The sequence below is a fragment of the Eptesicus fuscus genome, chromosome 11, assembly GCF_027574615.1.
Source record: "Eptesicus fuscus isolate TK198812 chromosome 11, DD_ASM_mEF_20220401, whole genome shotgun sequence".
NCBI classification, from domain to species: Eukaryota; Metazoa; Chordata; class Mammalia; order Chiroptera; family Vespertilionidae; genus Eptesicus; species Eptesicus fuscus.
Window position 1 is genome coordinate 17,895,407 of NC_072483.1, and position 22,426 is coordinate 17,917,832.

Sequence of the window (22,426 nt, forward strand, 5' to 3'; positions counted from 1 at the left end):
ACAGGCAGCAGCTGTCTATAATCAGTTTATAATAATACTGTGTGAAAGACCTGATTGGAAAAAGTAAATAAAAATTGGAATGCAATCTGTTTGCTGTTTTTAGGCTATTTATTTGCAGGAAAGGGATCGTTTCAGATGTAGCACCTCCTCAATCCTGCAAAGATTATCAAATGGTTGTACTGCTAGAGCAGAAATTTAATTAATATAGAATGTATAATGTGATAGCATATGCAACTTTAAATAAACCATACAAGACTTTAGTAGCTATTAGAGACTATGCCAATTTCATTAAATTATTAAATATGGAACAATTTTCATTTTAATGGCAACCAACCACAAAATGCCATATCTTTTTTAAAAATTATTTTTATTTTTATTGATTTCAGAGAGGAAGGGGGAGAGAGAGAGATAGAAACATCAATGATGAGAGAGAATCATTGATCAGCTGCCTCCTGCACGCTGCCTGCTGGGGACTGAGCCCTCAACCTGGGCATGTTTCCTTGACCGGAATTGGAATTGAACTTGGGACCCTTCAGTCCGCAGGCCAATGCTCTATCCACTGAGCTAAATCAGCTAGGGTGCCATATCTTTTTTTAAAAAAAAAGGCAGGTTGGATTTTAGTTGATATTTATTTATTTTTAATCCTCATCCAAGGAAGGATATTTTTCCATTGATTTTTAGAGAGAGTGGAAGGGGGGGGGGGCAGAAGAGAGAGAGAGATGAGAGAGACACATCGATTGGTTGCCCCAACTAAGGTAGGTACCCTTGACAGGAATCAAACCCTTCAGTCCATGGGCCCACGCTCTAACCACTGAGCAACCGGCTAGGGCTAAAGTGCCATACCTTGATTATAAAACATTCTTACATAAAATTGTAAAAAAAAAACATTATCTATTCCTCTCTTTTGTCTTAGGATGGAAAGTAGCTGGAAACTAAATCATTACTTAGAAAGCAGCCACAGAAAGTATAGCTAGTTGTTTTTTCGGTTGTGTAATGCTCTCTAGTCAATGACTAGGAAATTGCTCAGGCTTACATTTGAGGTACATGGGCTGTATGGTATTACAGAAGGTGACTGTCGTGGTTTTTTATCCTGTCTTTTCTTCAAGGTTGGGATGGTAAAGTTCAGTAGAAATCAAAGCTTCTCACTAAGCCCCTACAAAGCCCATTTAGCTCTATACTGAGAGACACCCAACCCCATCACACAAAGGCCACTAATAGCAATAGAGAATTACATCGTCCCCTACTAAGCAGGATTCCATTCGGAGTGGGGACTATTTCCTCCATACTTCAAGTTCTCAAGGAACAAGGGCAAAGCATCAGTGACCGCCCCATTCTCTCCTCTCCTTTATAAGATTAAGAGGCTCTCACTGCTGCCCCCTTAGCCGCGCCGGGAAATCACAGAAGGAGAACAAGCCTGGGAAGACTACAATTCCCATCATGCCTCATGTAGGCGCCGCCCACAACTGTAGCAGTTTAGTCACCCTTTCCGCGGGCTTCTTCCACTTCCGGGACTGCCGGGCCTAAGGCCTAGCGGGCGCGCGCACGCGCCAACTAGCCAACCAGACGAGGCAATGGGACTCCATGCCAACAGCGACGTGTGGCATCACGTGATGCCACGCGCTCCCCGCCCGCGCGTTTGCGCGCGTCCCAGAAGACCGCTGAGTGTGCGCGTCCCTGCGGAGCCGGAGGCTGGGGGCGGGCCAGCTGGGGCTGCCGGGGCCGCGGGGTCCGGCGAAGGGGAGGGCGGGGCCAGCTCCTGGCCGCGAAGACAGCACTTCCAGCGAGCGCGGAGGCCGGAGTGGAGAGATGCTGTGGTTCCAGGGCGCCATTCCGGCCGCCATCGCGTCGGCCAAGAGGAGCGGCGCGGTCTTCGTGGTGTTCGTGGCAGGTGAAGGGGGCGGGGGCCCGAAATAGGGCCGGACACCTCTCCGGCCTACCTCCCACCCCAGGCCCTCACAGCCTCTGCTCTGGGGCTGCCCGTCCCTAGGAGTTCAGCGCCACCCCCGCCCGTTTGGGGCACAGCGGGCCTGGCCCCCACCGCCCTGGCGGGAGGCCCCGTCCCAGCCGCGCCCCCAGCGCTGAGCCCGTCGACCCCTCTCCGCCCGAGGCGAGGAGGCGCGCGAGCGGCCCAGCCCCATAGCTCCCCGCCCAGCCTCCCGCCCGCCTCCTGGGGGGCCGGCGCCACAGACACCCCCCTCCCCCGCGGCGCCCCTCTAGGGCTCTGTCCCGGAGGACCCACTTCGGATGCCTTAACGCCCGAGCGTAGTTCCTGGTGTGTATGTAGGTGGGGACACGGCCTGGCCTTTAGGCAGGCAGCTGGCTTGGCAGTTAGTTGCCGACTGTCAGGAAGAAAGCTGTGTCATCGATAACAACAAAGGGAGACCACCCGGCGGTCAGGGTTGTCGGCGTTCCCGGGTTCCTCAGACGCGAACTGTTGAGCTGTATATATAGGTTTGATTTTTAAAAAGGATAGTGGGGAAGGTCTAATGTGAATCATTGCTTTGTTGCAAGTCGATTTATTTGTTTATTTTATTTTTACCCATGTGTTTAGGAGTAGACGCTCTGTTCTTGGTTCTTTTTGTTATCTTTTTTTGTTTGTTTTTTGTTATCTTTCTGGTCTAATATCTACAATTTCCAGGATGTGTATTAACTCATTTACCCCGGGTTGCTCTGGGTTAATGTGCTCCGTATTTTATTACTCCCCTATTTTATTACTGAAATCTTCTAGATTTACAGTAAACCTATGCCTCTGTGGAATTGCCGATTCTCATTACATGAACCAAATCAGTGTTTGTGGCTACTGTTAATTTGAAGTGTATTATTTCACCTATTTGTGTTTAATAACGTTTTACTCATTATTAACTCATGACTCTTGGGGAGACTACATAATAGCTCTGTTGCTTTATGAACTGCAATGAGAACAAGTTGATGAAATGCGAGTTGCAGTTAACATTAAACTTGCAATTTATAATTGTTTTGTTATGCTAAATTTATAGGTAAATTTCTAGTGCTGTTAATTTAGAAGAGTTCAAGTAGTTCTTAACGCTGTTTCACAGTTTATATTTCACATAAAATACCAGGTGTAATCCTGTAAGGGAAAAAAGTAGATTAAAAAGGAAAGTGAAGTGATAAGATACTATGCTTATTAAGAGTACAATAATAGTTTTATGACATTTGAAGTTGTGTTTTTTCCATAAAATCTCTATTGATTCTTGTGGTAGGTAGAATCGGGTTTTATTATCTTCTTTTATAGATGAGGAAACTTATATACGCAGTGGTTTAGTACATGCACCAGGATCACAAAAAGGATTTACATGTTGTCTTGACAATTTTTTTTTTTTAGCAGCTTAAAAAGGAAGTGGTTTTTGTTGTTTGTTTCTTAAGAAAAAAACTGAACAATTGTAGACTTGATGTGATTATTGAAATTGGTGTAGAAATCAGGAAATCTAGGATTAAATGGTAGTCATGGTTTTAAGCAAAAAACACTATTGATGGTGTCTGAATGTTCCTAGAAGGTACTTTTGGGCTAATCAGTTAATTTGAAAGAAATATTGCTAGATTTAATTAACAAACTATTGATTCTTTAGGTAAGATTAGTGTCCTTTTAGGAGTTTGTAGATAATAGTGTCATGGAACTGCCTAGACCAGTGGTCGGCAAACTCATTAATCAACAGAGCCAAATATCAACAGTACAACGATTGAAATTTGAAAATCCATTTGGAAATAATAGTGCTAATTATTATAATAGTAAAATAAATTTATAGGTTTCGGGGGCTTTGTGTGTATATATTCCTTTTTCCATTAACTTTTTACTGATGAGCGTGTATTCTATGCTTTTAGAATATCAGTAACTGTGGAATATTTGCAGGAGTATGGTTAGCAATCTGTCAGAGTCTGTCCCTTGACCCTTTCACAATACTGTTGGCTTTTCTAGCATTTTAGGTAAGATTAGTGTCCTTTTAGGAGTTTGTAGATAATAGTGTCATGGAACTGCCTAGACCAGTGGTCGGCAAACTCATTAATCAACAGAGCCAAATATCAACAGTACAACGATTGAAATTTCTTTTGAGAGCCGAAAACCGACTTCTGCGCATGGGCCACGAAGTTTCAATCGCACTGTCCATGCGCGCCCGCATGTGGTATTTTGTGGAAGAGCCACACTCAAGGGGCCAAAGAGCCTCATGTGGCTCGTGAGCCGCCATTTGCCGACCACTGGCCTAGACCTTTGTTCATAACTCTGGAGCATACAGCCAGAATTCATGATTATCTTAGATCTGAGACTTCAACAATAATACATTAACTCAGTAGAAAATTTTAAAAAAGTCTTTATAGCTGGAAGGAGTGATCTTAAGGGTAACTTTGGTTCATGTAACTACTCAAGTGGGAAACATTTTAGGCAAGTTGGTTAGTGAATTTTTCATGGATGAATTAAAGAATATTAAAAGATTGATGTTAGGAGACTGGAGAGATTGCTACTAGTTCAGCCAACAAATTAACAAGGATTTTCAAAGTATTATAGCTATGTAAATTGAAAGAAGGAAAACTGGGCCTGGGCCAGGTAGCTCATTTGGTTAGAATAACCTACCCTGATATGCCAAGGTTGTGGGTTCAATCTCCTATCAGGGCATATACAAGAATCAACCAACGAATGCATAAATAAGTAGAACAACAAATCAATGTTTCTCTCTTTTTCCCTGCCTCTCTTTCCCCTTTCCTCTCTCTCTCTCAACTCAAATTAAAAAAAATATATATTTTTAATGTATTTTTATTGAATTCAGAGAGGAAGGGAGAGGGAGAGAGAGAAACATCAATGATGAGAATCATTGATTGGCTGCCTCCTGCACACCCCCTACTGGGGACTGAGCCCACAACCCGGTCATGTGCTGCTGGCCAGAATCGAACCCAGGACCGTTCAGTCCGCAGGCCAATGCTCTTATCAACTGAGCCAAAACGGCTAGGGCCTCAAATCAATATTTTTTTAAAAAGTGAAAAAGATTTTGATTCTGTTCTTGGGAAGGTAGAATAATTTGACAAGGATCCTGAAGCTGAGGTGTCAGTTCACTGACTAGTGTTGCTAGTGAGCTAAAATTTCCTTGACAGATACTGTTTACTGCCTTTTTGGGTTAAAATAGATGGAGGTTTTCTAAGTTGGAATTGCTGGCTCTACTAGGGTCTGCAATTCTTTGCTTCTGAGTTTGTACTGTTTAAGTACCTTTACTTTGGCCCAGCTGGTGTTCAGTGGTTGAGCGGTGACCCATGAACCAGGTCACGGTTTGATTCCCGGTCAGGGCACATACCCAGGTGTGTGTGCTTGGTCCCCAGTAGGGGGCATGCAGGAGGCAGCCAATTGATGATTTTCTATCATCATTGATGTTTCTCTCTCTCCTCCCTTCTCTGAAATCAATAAAAAAAATTTTTAAGTATCTTTACTTTGGATACTGCTGATACTACCAAGGAGACAGTATTCTCTTATTAAAATCGTAGGGCCATCTAACTCCTTGGCATAGTTCATAATGTAATTAAAACTAAGAAATTAAAGATTTGATGTTGGCAATTAATAATTTCATTCAGTAGCAGCTGCTGCTGCTACTAGACTGAGTCATGGGCAGATATTGTTAGTGGGGAGGTGACATCTGGTACAACATAACCTCAAGTAGCAGATCCATGCTACCTACTTAACATCCCCCTTGGATGCCTCATAAGATTCTCAAACCTAAAAGTATATTTACTGCCTGAACCTCTGTTTTCTCCCCCATTGTGCTGCTACCTCTAAGTAAATGGTACTGCCTTACATCATGTTGAATAAACCCTTACTCTTAACTCTTAAGTCTTTTTATTTATTTATTTTTATTTTAAATATATTTTATTGATTTTTTACAGAGAGGAAGAGAGAGGGATAGAGAGTTAGAAACATCGATGAGAGAGAAACATAGATCAGCTGCCTCTTGCACACCCCCTACTGGGGATGTGCCCGCAACTAAGGTACATGCCCTTGACCGGAATCGAACCTGGGACCCTTCAGTCCTGCAGGCCAACGCTCTATCCACTGAGCCATAACCGGTTTCGGCTTAACTCTTAAGTCTTACCTTGTCTTGTGCTCCCTATCATGACACTACCTATCACACAGGCCTTTCCCTACACCTAAATTCCTCCTGCTCAGTGAACTCCTCTGGCTCTTGGCATGGCTCAGCTCTTTCATCCTTTAAGTCTTTTCATTTTTGTTGTTAATCCTCACTTGAGGATAGCTGCCTTCCATTGATTTTTAGTGATAGTGGAAGGGAAGGAGGGAGGAGGGGGGAGAGAGAGAGAAACATCTATGTGAGAGAGACACATCTATGTGAGAGAGACACATCGGTTGCATCCTCCACACAGCTCAACTGGGGCTGGGGATTGAACCTACAACCCACGTACGTGCCCTTGACTGGGAATCAAACCAGACCCTTTGAAGTGTGGGCTGATGCTCTAACCACTGAGAACGCCAGCCAGGGCAAGTCTTACCTTAAATGTCACCACAGAGAGGGTTTCGCTGACCAGTCTAAGGAGGTCTCATTATCTTCTCTCACAGTTGGGTTCTTTTCCCACAGCATTTATTATATAACTGGAGGCCCAGTGCACAATTAAATCGTGCACATGTAGGGTCCCCTAGGCCTAGCCTGCCATCAGGGTCATGTCTGCCGTCCGTGATGCCTCGCATGCTCCACGGACACTGCCAGCGCCCTGCCTGCCACCAGAGCTGCTGCTCGTTTGGTCATTACGGCGTCACGACCACAGGCCTTTTATGATATAGATTACTAGAGGCTTGGTGCACGAATTTGTGCGTGGGTGGGGTCTGGCCAGCCCAGGCTGATTGGGCCAGGCTGGCTGGGGGGAGGAGCCGCAGGCTGTTGACCGGCTGGCCTTGCCCCTGATGGGGGGGGCGGTTGGGAGAGGGGCCGGCTGAGGGGAGGGGCCGAGGGCAGTTGGCTGACCAGCCCCGCTGCCTGGTCGAAGTCCTGGTCAAGGGGACAATTTGCATATTAGTCTTTTATTATATAGGATAGGATTTGTAGTTATTCTAAACAAGTACTTTTTTTCTGTACCATTAGATTTTAATCACTGAGGGCAGACAGTGTTTCATTTGTTTTATTTACTTAAATATTTTTTATTGGTTTCATAGAGAAAGGGAGAGGGAGACAGAGATAGAAATATCAATGATGAGAGAGAATCATTGATTGACTGCCTCCTGCACGACCATACTGGGGATCAAACCCTCAACCCGGGCAAGTGCCCTGACTGGAAACTGAACTTTGACCTCCTGGCTCATAGTCGACAACCACTGAGCCAAGCTGACTGGGTTTGTTTTATATTTAGTTTATAGTCCAATACCTAGCACACAATAAATATGGAATAAAACAGTGAATGTATGAAAGAATGAATGAAAAGGGTCCCTCATGCCTCACAGTCTTCTCTAAGAAGTGTTTGTACTGAGAATGTCATTGATTTGGAATTTTACATCTCTCTACAGCCCATAGTGTCTTTTTTTTTTTTTAATGCCCACAGTGTCTTAAGATGTGCTCAAAATGATGTCACAACAAATGATACTTTTCCCCATCTGCTACTTCAATCTTTTATTTTTTATTTTTTTCACACCCACATTTACTATTTATATAGTCTTCTTGCTGGGAATAAAAGGTAAAGAATTCACAAATACCACCATCTAAGCACCAGTTTCAAATTATACATCACCCTTCAGCTTGCAAAATAATTTCTTTACAAGTAAGCAATTGGCTGAAGAAACATGTCAGTTGTTCTTTCTTCCTGGAGAAGTTGGCAGGATGATGGCATCCTATGAGCTTCTCAGTGTTAAATTTTAGGGGGGGGGGGGAAGAAAAGCAGCCTTTGCAATCCAAATTATGGAGATAAAGTGTAGAGGAGGGGTATCTGCATTTCAAGATTACAGAAAGCAGTTGGATAGAAGAAGCAGGACTCCCCGCTCCAGGAGACAACAAATATTTGCCAAATCCTGAGTTCAGAATTTTTTCTTTTCGAGATGAATATAAAAGCACCTAAAAGTCAAGGAAAATGTTCTTCCTTGAATGAACCAGCAGAAGCACTGGATGGGCCGGAAGCTGGCCCACCTGGTGCAAAGGCCAGCTTGCCGCAGAATGCTTTAGTCCGCCATCTGTGCTCCTTCAGAAGTCGTGCTTCAACATTTTGGTCTTGTGTGTATCTGTGGATACATTAAAGTTCCTGTTTGTTTTTCCATGCCCAGATTTCTCAAGCCCCTATTCCTGATATTCCTGAGTTTCTTCTCACACAAAATCCTATATAATAAAAGCCTAATATGCTAAGTGTCCTATCATTTGTTCAACCATTCGACTAGTCACTATGACACACACTGATCACCAGGGGCAGATGATCTGACCAGTAGGTTAGCTTGCTGATGGGTTCCAGCCGATTGGGACAGGGCGAGATGGGCCGGACATGCCCTGGAGCCCTCCCGCACTCCCTTCTCGGTCCCAATTGTGCACCTGGTGGGGTCCCTCAGCCTGGCCTGTGCCCTCTCGCAATCCGGGACCCCTTGGGATGTGGGAGAGCCGGTTTCAGCCCGATCCCCGCGGGCCAGGCTGAGGGACCCCACCAGTGTACGAATCAGTGCACCGGGCCTCCAATATACTCATAAGTGCAGCATTAGTCAAGTATTATAAATATCCAAGATACTTTACCAAAAACTTACTTGTTTATTCTGCAAAATAGTTATTGAAAGTCTGCTATATGCCACCTACTTATCATATGCCAGGTTTTGTTGTAGGCATTTGAGTCATTACATATCATTAAGTAAAAATGAAAACTATCCTTGCCCTTCTGGAGCCTACATTCTCATGGAAGATCCAGACAATAAACAGTAAACATAAGGTATAAAAAACATACTCTATTAAAAAGTGATATATGTTACAGAAAAACACACACACATGAAATAAGGAGCCTTTGGGAATATCTGAAGGGGTGTATGGTTTTATTAAAGTGGTGATTAGGGAAGGCTTTATTGAGAAGATAGTATTTGAGCAAGGACTTATGGTAGTTGATAGTTAACTATGTAGATACTGTGGGAAGAACATTCCAGAACTAGAGGAAACATCTAGTACCAAGACCTTAAAATGAGAGTGTCTTTCATAATTTGAGGAATAGAAAGGAAAGGAATAGCAAGAAAGTAAAAGGAAATGAGGACAGAGAGATAACTGGACTTTTGTAAGGACTTTGGCTTATACTTGAGGGAAAATAGGGAGATATTGTAGGATTTTGAGCAGAGGGTTGATGTGATCTGAAAGTTTAAGGAAAGTTGCTGTGTTAAGAATAGACAGCAGGGAAACCAATTAGGAGGGTATTGCAATCATCTATGTGAGATGTGGTAGCATAAATCAGGGTGGTAGCAATGAGTGTGGTAAGAGATAATTACATTCTGGATATATAGTTGACCCTTGAACAGCATGGGTCCCTTTATACGTGGTATTTTTTCCATAAATACATAGAGTTAAAAGTTATATGCAGGTTTTTTACTGTGGGGGGTGGGAGTGGGGTTGCACCCCTAACCCTGTGTTGTTCAAGGGTCAACTATTTGGAGATGAATCAATTGAAGTCAGTGGTAACTAAAGTTTTAGCCTGAGACCTGAAAGGATGGACTTAGCATGAACAGATAACTGAGATGGGGAAGGCTAATAAATTGGGTGGTGGTGATGAAAGCAGCTTACAAAAGAGCAGGTGTAGAATGATCTCATTTTTGTAAAATGAAAAATGTAGCCTGGAAATGAGTTGTTGTTTTTTTGTTTGTTTGTTTTTTGTTAAATCTGTAAATTGGCAAAAGTTGCTCACCTTTTGAGAAAGTGTTTAGCTCTGCTAATGCCCCAAATATTTTTCAGTGACTTACTCAGGTAAGTTTCCTTCTGTCTAGCCATAAGTGGTTATGTTAACTGAAATGGAAATAATCTCTTGATAGGTATAAGTTCTAAAATTTTGTCATTGGGGTATAACATACAGTATATTAGGTGAGATATATTAAGTGAAACAGCTTGATGAAGTTTTTCATATGAGTACACTTTTGTAACTCATCCAGATAAGATAGAGACATTTTCAGCAGCCCAGAAGATTTCTTCATGTTCTTTTCCTAGCACCTCCACCATAGATTAGTTTTGGGTCAGCATAACTTAATGATTAGCATACCTATAAGAAAAAGCAAGTCCAAGACTACAAACAGACTTGTACCTGCCTCTATCTCCCTTGGAGGAATTCTGGAGAATGAATGTTGTGGAGGATATTGAACTCAACAGAAAGGTGCTACATAAAGGAGTATTGTACATTTATATCTAAAATCATGTTGAAAAGCCAAAATAGTCACTACATTTGTACCCATGGTTTGTAATTATTGTGGATACAAAATGGCAATATTGTGTTTTTTATTGCTTTTTATTAACAATGCATAGTCATACTTTTCATTTTATGGAAAAATTCAGTTTTCAAATTTGGTAGAAAACAGTATTTGTTGTATTATATTTTATTTGCAATTCCAGATTTCCAGGAAAAAAGAATCATCAGATACTGGCTTTATGTAATAAGAATCCTTGAAATGTTTTATAGGTGATGATGAGCAATCTACACAGATGGCTGCAAGTTGGGAAGATGAGAAAGTGACAGAAGCATCTTCAAACAGTTTTGTTGCTATTAAAATCGATACCAAAAGGTTTGTTTAATGTTTTAATCTTTTGGGTTTTTAAAAAAAATTCTTTTATTTTTTAGAGTGAAAGGGAGAGAGATAGAAACATTGATGAGAGAAACCTCAATTGGCTACCTCCTGCATGTCCTACTCTTTTGTTTTTAAAAAACATTTCAACTGTAGTCTTTGGTTGTGATTTATGGTGATGCTTTTAGACTATAAGAATGTTGATTTTTATCTAAGGCATATTAGGGTGTTAAATTCGGATTGCTGTTTTTCAAATTCATCATTATATCTTGCTGAAAACTTAAGTTCTCCTAGTCTACTAAGCAGCAATACAAAAATACTGTGAGCCTCAGCTTCTAAGAACTTGGAAGTAACTGTAAATCATATATTGAATATCTCTTAAAGGCTACCACTCTTTTGAATTCTGTTTTTGGGAATGGAGTTGTTTAATTTTTTAAAATATATTTTTATTGATTTCAGAGAGGAAGAGGGAGAGAGAGATAGAAACAGATAATGAAGAGGAATCATTGATGGCTGCCTCATGCATGGCCTCTCCTGGGGATTGACCCTGCAACCCGGGAATTAAACTGTGACCTCCTGGTTCATACATTGATGCTCAACCACTGAGCCACAATGGCTGGGTAGGGCCAGGCAGGAGAGGTTTAATAGGAATAAGGACATTTATAGGTCCCTCATAGTACCTGCTATCCACAAGTCTTTTATTTAATACATCCCTTCTCCCCCCTTAAAAAATTTTTTTTTAATTACAGAAAATTTCAAACATATAAGTGACTGAAGAGTGTAATAAACCCCCATATACTGTCAACCACTTCAATAATTATCAACTCTTGATCAGTCTTGTTTCATGTATACCCCTATCCATTTCCACTTATCCTATATAATTTTGAAACAAATCTCAGTCATATCACTTCATCTATAAATACTTTAGTATGTCTCTGAAAGATAAGGATTCTTAATTTTTTGATATAATTAGAATACTTCAAAAAGAAAATAATAATCCCTTAATATCACATATCCACCCAGCATTCAAATTTTCAACTATCTCATCAGTCACAGTTTTATTATTAATTTAATTTGTTGCAGTTTGGTTTAGGATCTATCAAGTTTCACACATTGTCATGTATTGATATGTCTTAAGTCTCTTTTAGTGTAGCAGCTTCCCCTCTATATCTCTTTCTTTTTCTTTGCAATTTATTTTTTGAAAATACCATAGTTTCCTCCGGTATGGATTTTGTTGATTGCAGCTCTGTTGTGTCATTTGGTTTGTTCCTCTGTCCTCTTTTCCTCTGACAGTTGGATTCAGGTTGGATTTTTTTTCCCCTTCAAGATTACTTCATAGATGGTAGTATGTCTTCCATTAGAAGCAGCTTACAAAAGAGCATAGGACCCTGTTATTTCTCTTTTATGATGATAGCAGTAGCCATCAATTACTGGAAACATTAACTCATTAGCAATTGCAATGTGGTTTTGATATTAATAATATCAGAATGAATAATGTTTGACAGTTACTGTCAAAATTAAAAAATTCAGAAATTAACCTCTAAGTTTAGAAACTTTTTAAAATTTTCAGTATTAACAAACTGCATAAAGCAAACTATAGTGTAGTCTGTTTCAAAATATTACTGAACTATATATTTATTGAGCTATAATAGTTTTTTTTAAAGAATCTATCATTTTAATGTATATTGTATCATTTATATTGTCCATTACCTTCCAGAAGCACCTTTTAGTGTCAGTAATGGCAGGGAGAAGGAAGGGCTTTATTGGGAATGTGGAAGAAGGAGGAATTTCAGAATTCTTGAGGATATATACAGGCTTATTTATCTAGCATTTAAAATGTACATATCTTTATTGATTTCAGAGAGGAAGGGAGGGGGGGGAGAGAGAGAAACATCAATGATATGAGAGAATCATCGATCGGCTGCTTCCTGCATGCCCCCCACTGGGGATCAAGCCTGCAACCCTGACCAGAATCGAACCATGATCTCATGGTTCATAGGTTGACTCTCAACCACTGAGCCATGCCACTGGGAACCATTTTTCTTTTTATGATTGCATAATTAATTAGTTTTTATTGGTTGATATTTAGGTCGTTTTCAATCCTTTGTTATTATAGGTATTGTATTGTCGCTTGCACAAGTAAGTCATAGGCATTAATATCTTGTTACAAGATACTGTGTTTGGGTATACTTGCTGCTGAGGAAGCAACATGGCAGATACTAACTTGAGTTTTAGCCACCAGATCCAGCCACCAGTTTGTGGGTAGCAAGAGTAAGTTCTTCAATCTGAAAATTATTAAACAAAAAAGAAATAAGAATTATATTTTTCTTCTTCCAGCTGTTGGCTATGAAAGAAACTAGTAGTTTTAGAAAAATGCTTGTAATTGGTATAGTAAATTTTTATAAAAGGAACTCAGTATTTGAGAAACATGTATTCATCTAGTGATTTTTCTGTTTGATTTTTTTTTTTTTTACAGTGAAGCCTGCCTACAATTTTCACAAATCTGTATCCTTTCAATGAAGAATCGGTATTACATATTTGCTTGTGGATTTACCTTTTTTTTCTTTATTTCATGAAATTTATAAGTTATTCATTTTTACTTACAAACTTATGCCTTGTTAACTAGAGGCCTGGTGCACAAATTCGGGCACAGGTGGGGTCTGTTCTGCCCCGATCGGGGGCGGGGCTGGCCTGGGGGAGAGGCCGTGGGCGGTTTGCCGGCCGGCCCCGCCCCCTGGTCAAACTCCCAGTCAAGGGGCCAATTTGCATATTAGCCTTTTATTATATAGGATGGGAACTTTATATTCCTAAGTGTCCTTTGAGACAGTACATTGTAGCAAATGGAATCATAGGGAGTTTATTGCAAGTATCTAGAAAGTAGTATGGAGCAGTATGGATGCCATGTTAGAAGTAGTTGGCAAGAGGCAATATAGATGTAAAAGTTATGATAGAGGGGAATTGTAGATGTTCTCCACTCAGATATGTAATACAAATCATAAATCAATTCCCATGTCACATGCAGTAATTGAAATTATTTTGTAAACATGTTAGCTGATTATTTTGTGGAATTCACAAAGATTTGTTTTGCTTTGTTATCAGTAGTGTTTCATAAAATTATTCCCTTGTTTTCCATGAATTGTTAAACTTAATTAAACTGTACAGATCCTGTAGTGTGTGTTCCATCCAGTTTCTTTATTGGAGACAGTGGAATTCCCTTGGAAGTAATAGCAGGAAGTGTTTCTGCAGATGAACTTGTTACCAGAATTCACAAAGTCCGGCAGGTGAGAAGGAACATAATTGCTCTTTGTATAAACATATGAAAATAACTAGCCAGGAACTTGACATTGGAGTATTTTTGCAAGTGCTCTGTATATTCAGGGACCTGCCATGCCATTAAATTGGAAAGGTAGTAAATACTCTCTTCCTGGACTGGTTTTGAAAATAGCATTATGAAGTTAGAGGTGCCTGTACCTAATACTTAAGTGACTTCTTGTTTCCCCTTCTCTTTTTCCCCCTCACCCAGTCCCATAATGCATAGCACTCTTTGTTGCAAGAGAGTTCCTGTCACATTAAGATATCTAGCAGTATGTTGCTTGACATGTTTTAAGGACCTTACTCAATATCTCATTTGTATCCACTTTGAGCAAATGACTAAGATAGCTTGTAACTTCTTCCTTTGAATTGTAATTTGAAGGAAAAGCAACATTTTACTTTTAAAATCTTTTTATGCTCTTGTCTGTTTATAGTAGAATTTTATAACATGATTATGTCATGTTTAGGATTATATATTTTAGATTTATCTACTTAGAAAGTATATGCTTTGACTCACTCTTATTTTGGTCTCATCATTCATGGTAAATTTAGATTCTTATCTGTTAAATTAAATTTCAATGTGTTTTCTCTCTAGATGCACTCATTAAAAGGTGAAACATCAGAGGCAAATGGCAGCCAGTCAGAAAGTTCACACTCTACTCCATTCACCTCATTTGATCCTAACAGTACTTCTGAAGACTCTCAGTCGAGAAATGTAGAACTTTCTGAGACACCACCCACTTCTGATACAAAGTCAGATTCCGCAACAGGTAATTTTCAGTGTACTTTTTGATACAGTAGAAGTACTCCTTCACTTCATTTTAATTTTTTTAATTGATTTCAGAGAGGAAGGGAGAGAGAGAAACATCAATTTTTGTTAATCCTCACCTGAGAATCATTGATCTGCTGCCTCCTGCATGCCCCCCAGTGGGGATTGAGCCTGCAACCTGGGCATGTGCCCTTGATGGGAATCAAACCTGGGACCCTTCAGTCCGCAGGCTGACGCTCTATCCACTGAGCCAAACCAGCTAGGGTTCCTTCACTTCATTTTAAAGGCCTTAGATTAATAGCCTTAAAAATAAAAACATTGCCTTTTCCCCTACTCACATTCATCTAACTTAAAATTTACGGGTTGTCTTAAATACGTATGTTTGTCATTTAGTGGCAGAAGAGGATAAAGTCAGTGAGTAAGCCCTTCAAACCCAAATAGACCACAGTCCAGAATAGTTGATTTGTAATTTCTGCTACTGTGCTGTGGTTCAGGGACTGTCATTATGACACTCAGCTGTTTTTGTTTGTTAGTTTGTTTTAAATATACTAGAGGCCTGGTGCACGAAATTCATGCATGTGGGGGGGAGGCGGTGTCCCTCAGCCCAGCCTTCACCCTCTCCAATCTGGGACCCCTCAAGGGATGTCCAACTGCCCTCTCACAATCCAGGACTGCTGGCTCCCAACCGCTTGCCTGCCTGCCCGATTGCCCCTAACCACTTCTGCCTGCCAGCCTGATCACCCCCTAACCACTCCTCTGCCAGCCTGATCGACGCCTAACTGCTCCCCTGCTGGCCAATTGCCCCTAACTGCCCTCCCCTGCCAGCCTGGTCACCCCTAATTGCCCTCCCCTGCAGGCCTGGTTACCGCTAACTATCCTCCCCTGCCGGCCTGGTTGCCCCTAACTGCCCTCCCCTGCTGGCCATCCTGTGGTGGCCATCTTGTGTCCACATGGGGGTGGCCATCTTGTATGTTGGAGTGATGGCCAATTTGCATATTACCTCTTATTATATAGGATATTTTTATTGATTTCAAAGAGAGGAAGAGAATGGGAGAGAGAAATAGAAACATCAATGAAGAGAGAGCATCATTGATCGGCTGCCTCCTGCAAGCTCCCTACTGGGGATCGAGCCCACAACTCGGGTATGTGCCTGACCAGGAATCGAACCATGAACTGGTTCATAGGTCGACACTAAACCATTGAGCTACACCAGCAGGCAACTCTCAGCTATTTTATAAATTTCTTTCCAGCCAGAGGATTTTGAAAGTTCCAAATGAGCTAATGTATTTGGAATTGTTTTTATAACCAATAAAATACAATACATATTTAAAAGAATAATATTTGTATTTTTTAAATTAGAATGAAAGATAACTGTAAAATAGAGCTTTCAGAAATAAGTACAGTTGAAGAGGGGTTGATAGAAAAGGCAAATAAAAAAATTGTTTATTGATTTCAGCAAGAAAGGGAGAGGGAGAGAGAGATAGAAACATCAATGGTGAGAGAGAATCATTCAGCAGCTGCCTCCTGCGTGCCCCACACTGGGGATCAAGCTCACAACCTGGTCATATGCCCTGACCGGGAATTGAACCTGTGACCTCCTGGTTCATAAGTCTATGCTGAACCACCGAGCCACACCGGCTGGGCAAGGCAAAATAAATTTTATACTGTGCATATACTGTCAGAGTTGTTTGGTGTAATAACAGCTTTGTAGTAGACAACATAGGGTTAGATAAACCAAGAAGTTAGAACATTAGTACCCCAAAAGATGATCCTGGATAATCATCTAACCTCTGTTTGAATACATTTAATGACAGGAAGCTCATTCTCTCACCTGGGAAGCCTATTCTATTGTTGAAACCCTAGTTTTTATTAATTTTAATTTTCTTCCTTTATTTTTTTGTTAATCTTCACCTGAGGATATTTTTCCATTGATTTTTAGAGAGGGTGGAAGGAAGGGGGAGAGAGAGAGAGAAACATCAATTGGTTGCCTCCCACATGTGCCCCAACCGGGGCCTGGGATCGAGCCTGCAACTGAGTACATGCCTTTGACTGGAATCGAACCCAGGACCCTTCAGTCCTAGGGCCAACTGAACCAAACTAGCTAGGGCTTATTTTAATTTTTAAAATAAAATAAAAATTTCTCACCCAAGGATATGTTGATTGATTTTAGAGAGAGGAAGGAAGAGAGAGAGGGGAAGAGAGAAATATTGATGTGAGAGAGAAACATCGATCAGTTGCCTCCCACATGCACCAGACCAGGGATGGAATCCATAACCTGGGTATGTGCCCTGACCAGGAATCGAACCCGCAACCTTTTGGTGTATGGGACTTCACCCCAACCCACTTAGCCACACCAGCCAGGGCATAGCCCTAGATTTTAGAAAAATTCTTATGTTGAGCTGAAATTTGATGCCATATAATTTTCCATTAACTTTAGTGCTACTAATGGAGTTACACATAACAGGTTTTTGAATATTTGAGAGAAAATTATCAGGTTCCTTCTTAGTAGTCTAATTTTAAGATTTTACTTGCATAGATCACTCAGATTCTGGATGCAGATAGGACTGAGGGACTCTATTATGAATGTAGTCTATTTAGGTATACAGCAGAATAGTTATCGTTCACATTTACCTGAATATCTATCATTTCCAAAAATTTTCATTCTCTTTTGGACATAACCAAAAGGGGTTATGTCCAAATAAACCCAGAAATTGAAAATATAAGTTAAAAATGCATTTAATATGCATAATCTACCAAGCAACATAGCATAGCATAGCCTACCTTGAATGTGCTCAGAACACAATATCAAAAAACACTGGCAACACAGTACACTATTGTTTACCCTTGTGATTGCATGTCTAGCTGGGAGCTGCTTCTGGAATGGGTTGCATTTAGCAGTGTGTTGGTAAATATTTAACAAAAGGCCTTTGAGGAAAAAAAGCCCTATTTGTAGTGTTTGCTAATTTTCAAGGTGTAAATACTCCTACTGTCGCTGACTTTAGCTACCTAGGTGAATACAGGGGTAGGAAGAGACATAAACCATCTGCTCTACTTAGTAATTCTAGCATTTCCACTATGGCTATAACTAAAACACTATGTTCCAGTCTTAGTAAAAGTCTAAACATTTTACTTCTATTAATGTTTCTCAAAACAACTCTACAAGGTTGAGTTGTTTTACATATGATGAGGCACAGAGAGATTAGGTAACCTACTGAAGTGCCAGGATAGGACTTGAACCCAGACTTTGTTGTTCCATAGTCCTTGCTTTTTCATCGATCAAAAATGGAAGAAGTGCCTGGCCGGCATGGCTCGGTGGTTGAGCGTCGACTTATGAACCAGGAGGTCAAGGTTTGATTCCAGGTCAGGGCACATTCCCTGGTTGTGGGCTCACTCCCCAGTGTGTGGCATGCAGGGAGCAACTGATCAATGCTTCTCTCTCATCATTGATGTTTCTATCTCGCTCTCCCTCTCCTTTCCTCTCTGAAATCAATAAAAATATATTTTTTAAAAAGTTAACAAGTTGGTGGAAATGGTAGAGGTTCTAAAAGGAAGTGCCAGACTATAACTATCCTCTACAACAGGCCAGGACAAAATTCTTCAGGAAATTCTTAAAAGAATATTAGTGTAGTTGCCCGAACTGGTTTGGCTCAGCGGACAGAGCGTCGGCCTGCAGACTGAAGGGTCCCAGGTTTGATTCCGGTCAAGGGCATGTACCTTGGTTGCGGGCACATCCCCAGTAGGGAGTGTTCAGGGGGCAGCTGATTGATGTTTCTCTCTCATCGATGTTTCTAACTCTCTATCCCTCTCCCCTCCTCTCTGTAAAAAATCAATAAAATATATATATTTTTTAAAAAAAGAATATTAGTGTAGAGACATACAAAAAGCTTCTCTGAGAAATCATTTTGGTATACATTTTGGCATTCGTTGGGCCAGTGTAAATCTAGAGCAATACCCAGGATTAAACTTGGCCTTTAGAGCATCACTGTTGAATACCATAGGCACATCCACATGTGACTATTTTATTTTTAAATATATTTTATTGATTTTTTACAGAGAGGAAGGGAGAGGGATAGAGAGTTAGAAACATCAATGAGAGAGAAACATCGATCAGCTGCCTCCTGCACATCCCCCACCGGGGATGTGCCCGCAACCAAGGTACATGCCCTTGACTGGAATCGAACCTGGGACCCTTCAGTCCGCAGGCCGACGCTCTATCCACTGAGCCAAATCGGTTTCGGCCACATGTGACTATTTTAATTAAAATGAAATACAATTAAAAATTTAGACCTTCAGTTGCATTAGCCTTATTTCAGGTGTTCATTAGCCATATGTGGCTAGTGGCTACTGTACTAGACACCACATAGATATTGGACAACATTGCTCTAGAGTGAAGCCTACCCATGTCCAGGCATGCATGCTTCATTTTTATTATATCCCCTCATGCCAGATTAATATTTCTTCATGTTTTACCTCTAACTTTTACCTTGGTAACGTCAGCTGGGTAACTGCCTTATTTCCTATTTATATACTACTAGAGGCTCGGTGCATGAAATTTGTGCATGGGAGCAGGGGGGCGGGTAGGTGTTCCTCAGCCAGCCTGCACCCTCTCCAATCTGGGACCCCTCGAGGGATGTCCAACTGCCCGTTTGGGATCGGGCCTAAACGGGCAGTCGGCCATCCCTCTCACAATTCAGGACTGCTGGCTCCCAACTGCTCGCCTGCCTGCCTTCCTGATTGCCCCTAACCTGCTTCTGCCTGCCAGCCTGATCACCCCCTAATCATTTCCCTGCCAGCCTAATTGCCCCTAACTGCTCTCTCCTGCAGGCCTGGTCACCCCTAACTGCCCTCCCCTGAAGGCCTGGTCCCCACCAACTGCTCTCCCCTGCAGGCCTGGGTCCCCCCCCAACTGCCCTTCCATACAGGCCCGGTTGCCCCCAACTTCCTTCCTCTGCTGGCCTGGTCACCCCTAACTGCCCTCCCCTGCTGGCCTGATCGCCCACAACTGCCTTCCCCTGCTGGCCATCTTGTGGCAGCCATCTTGTGTCCACATGGGGGCAGCCATTTTGTGTGTTGGAGTGACGGTCAATTTGCATATTACTTTTTTATTAGGTATGATAGAGGCCTGGTGCATGGGTAAGGGCCAGCTGGTTTGCCCTGAAGGGTGTCCCGGATCAGGGTGGGGGTTCCCTAGGGGCGTGGGGTGGCCTGGGCGAAGGGCCTGTGGTGGTTTGCAGGCTGGCCACACCCCCTGGCGACCCAAGCGGAGGCCCTGGTATCTGGGATTTATTTATCTTCTATAATTGAAACTTTGTAGCCTTGAGTGGAGGCCAAGGCAGGCCAGGAAGCTTGGCTTCCTCCATCGCCAGGGGCAACCAAAGCCTCCTGCTCTCTCCAGCTCTGTGGCTGCTGCCTTTTTTGTTGGGATTTATTTATCTTCTATAATTGAAACTTTGTAGCCTTGATTGGAGGCCTGGGCCGGCCAGGGTGTGCGGGAAGCTTGGCTTCCTCCATTGCCGGGGAAACGTAAGCCTCCTGCTTGCTTTGTGGCCACAGCTATCTTGGTTGGGTTAATTTGAATACTCACTCCTGATTGGCTGGTGGGCGTGGCTTGTGGGTGTAGCGGATGTACCGTCAATTTGCACATTACTCTTTTATTAGATAGGACTAGAGGCCTGGTGCACAAAATTTGTGCACTCGGTGTGTGTGGGGGGTTCCCTCAGCCTGGCTTGTGCCTTCTCGCAGTCTGGGAGCCCTTGGGGGATGTCCAACTGCTGCCGCTGTGCTCGCCAGCTGTGAGCCCAGCTTCTGGCTGAGCGGCGCTCCCTCTGTGGGAGTGCACTGACCACCAGCGGGCAGCTCCTGCATTGAGCATCTGTCCCCTTGTGGTCAATGCGCGTCACAGCGACCAGTCGTTCCGCTAGCCTTTTATTATATAGGATTGTATTCAGATCCATACTTCAGAATTAGTAATAGCTCATTTTTTATCTCCTGCTCCATTCTTAGCGAAAATATGTAATGTTTAAGAAACCAGATTAAGAAATGTTGTAACCAAAAAAATGTATACATTTTTAAATGTATACCATTTAAAAATTGGCATTTAAATGAAATATTTTTCTTACTTCTTTGTATTTAATAAATAGGAGGAGAAAAATCAGGCCATGCCACTTCATCTCAGGAGACTAGAGGATGTTCAAATTCAAGACCCTCGGAGGACCTCACTGTCAAAGTGGAAAGGTTTGCTTTTATTTTTGCAAATAGTAGTTTATTAAAAAGACAGTGGTTTTCAGTTATTTCCTTAATTTGAGTAAAAGCTAAAATTGTACAAATGAAGTTTAAGAATTCTGCGTTGAAAACTTTTTATTACCTGACCTACTTGTTTGTATCCGGAAAGATCAATTCTGGAAGTAAAGTTCTTCTGTGTCTCTGAAGTCATCAGTCAGCTTTAGGTCTGACCATTCAAAGAGTCTTTTTTTATTTGCATTTTGTGGGGTTTTTTGTTTTGTTTTTTATTAATCCTCACCTGAGGATATTTTTCCATTGATTTTTTTAGACAGAGTGGAGAGAGAGAGAGAGAGAGAGACAGAGAGAGAGAGAGAGAGAGAGAGATATCAATTGGTTGCCTCCCGCACATGCCCCACCCGGGGCTGGGGATCCAGCCTGCAACAGAGGTATGTGCCCTTGACTGGAATTGAACCTGGGACCCTTCAGTCCATGGGCTGACACTCTAACCACTGAGCAAAACCAGCTAGGGCTTCACTGGCATTTTGTAACGGAAGTGTTTCCATTTGTCACTTCTTCCTTTCTTTCTCTATGCCATAGGATAATAAGTTCCAGATGGGCAAGAATTTCTGCTAATTTTATGACTATATACTGAGCCTGGGTTCTGCATAAGTGGGTGTCTACTAAATGTCATATGTTATTGGTTGGTCTGATAATCAGAAACAAATGTCTGACTTTTGGTTTCTAATTTAATACTTCAATGATTTAGTAAATAGTAAATCATAGTTTTTTTTGCTATGATTCTTAAAAGTTATATGAGTTAATGGTAAACAGATAAGCAGGATTTTATTTTTTAATCTTGACTTAAAATCACTTAGTGTTATATGAACATTAAGAAAAATTCCTTAACCCTTGCCGGTTTGGCTCAGTGGATAAATCATCAGCCTTCGGACTGAAGGGTCCCAGCTTTGATTCTGGTCAAGGGCACATGCCTGGGTTGTGGGCTCAATCCCCAGTGGGGGGCATGCAGGAGGCAGCAGATCAATGATTCTCTCTCATCATTGATGGGTCTATCTCTCTCTCCCTCTCTGAAATCAATAAAGTATATTTAAAATTAAATAAATAAATGAAATATATTTTTAAAAAAATCAGCTTCATTTCAGAAAAACCTAGATTCTGATTGTTCTTTTTTTTATTTTATTGACTAGAGGCCCAGTGCACGAAATTCATGCACAGGGGGGTATGTGTTCCTCAGCCCAGCCTGCACCCTCTCCAATCTGGGACATCCCTCTCACAATCCAGGACTGCTTGCTCCCAACCGCTCACTTGCCTGCCTGCCTGAGGGAGCGGTTGGGAGCCACCACTAACCACTCCCCGTTCAGCCTGATCGATGCCTAACTGCTCCCCTGCTG

General features: G+C 41.8%; 1 protein-coding gene across 1 annotated transcript in view; it reads left to right on the top strand.

The window, feature by feature from the left end:
* Positions 1 to 1,724: 1,724 nt before the first annotated feature.
* Positions 1,725 to 22,426, top strand: part of UBXN4 (UBX domain protein 4) — a 37,356-nt gene continuing 16,654 nt past the window's right edge. The window contains exons 1-6 of the mRNA XM_008143479.3: positions 1,725 to 1,888; positions 10,612 to 10,714; positions 13,191 to 13,219; positions 13,877 to 13,995; positions 14,622 to 14,796; positions 20,936 to 21,029. Coding sequence (XP_008141701.2) covers positions 1,807 to 1,888; positions 10,612 to 10,714; positions 13,191 to 13,219; positions 13,877 to 13,995; positions 14,622 to 14,796; positions 20,936 to 21,029 — 602 coding nt within the window. The 5' untranslated portion in view covers positions 1,725 to 1,806. The remainder of the gene's footprint in view (positions 1,889 to 10,611; positions 10,715 to 13,190; positions 13,220 to 13,876; positions 13,996 to 14,621; positions 14,797 to 20,935; positions 21,030 to 22,426) is intronic.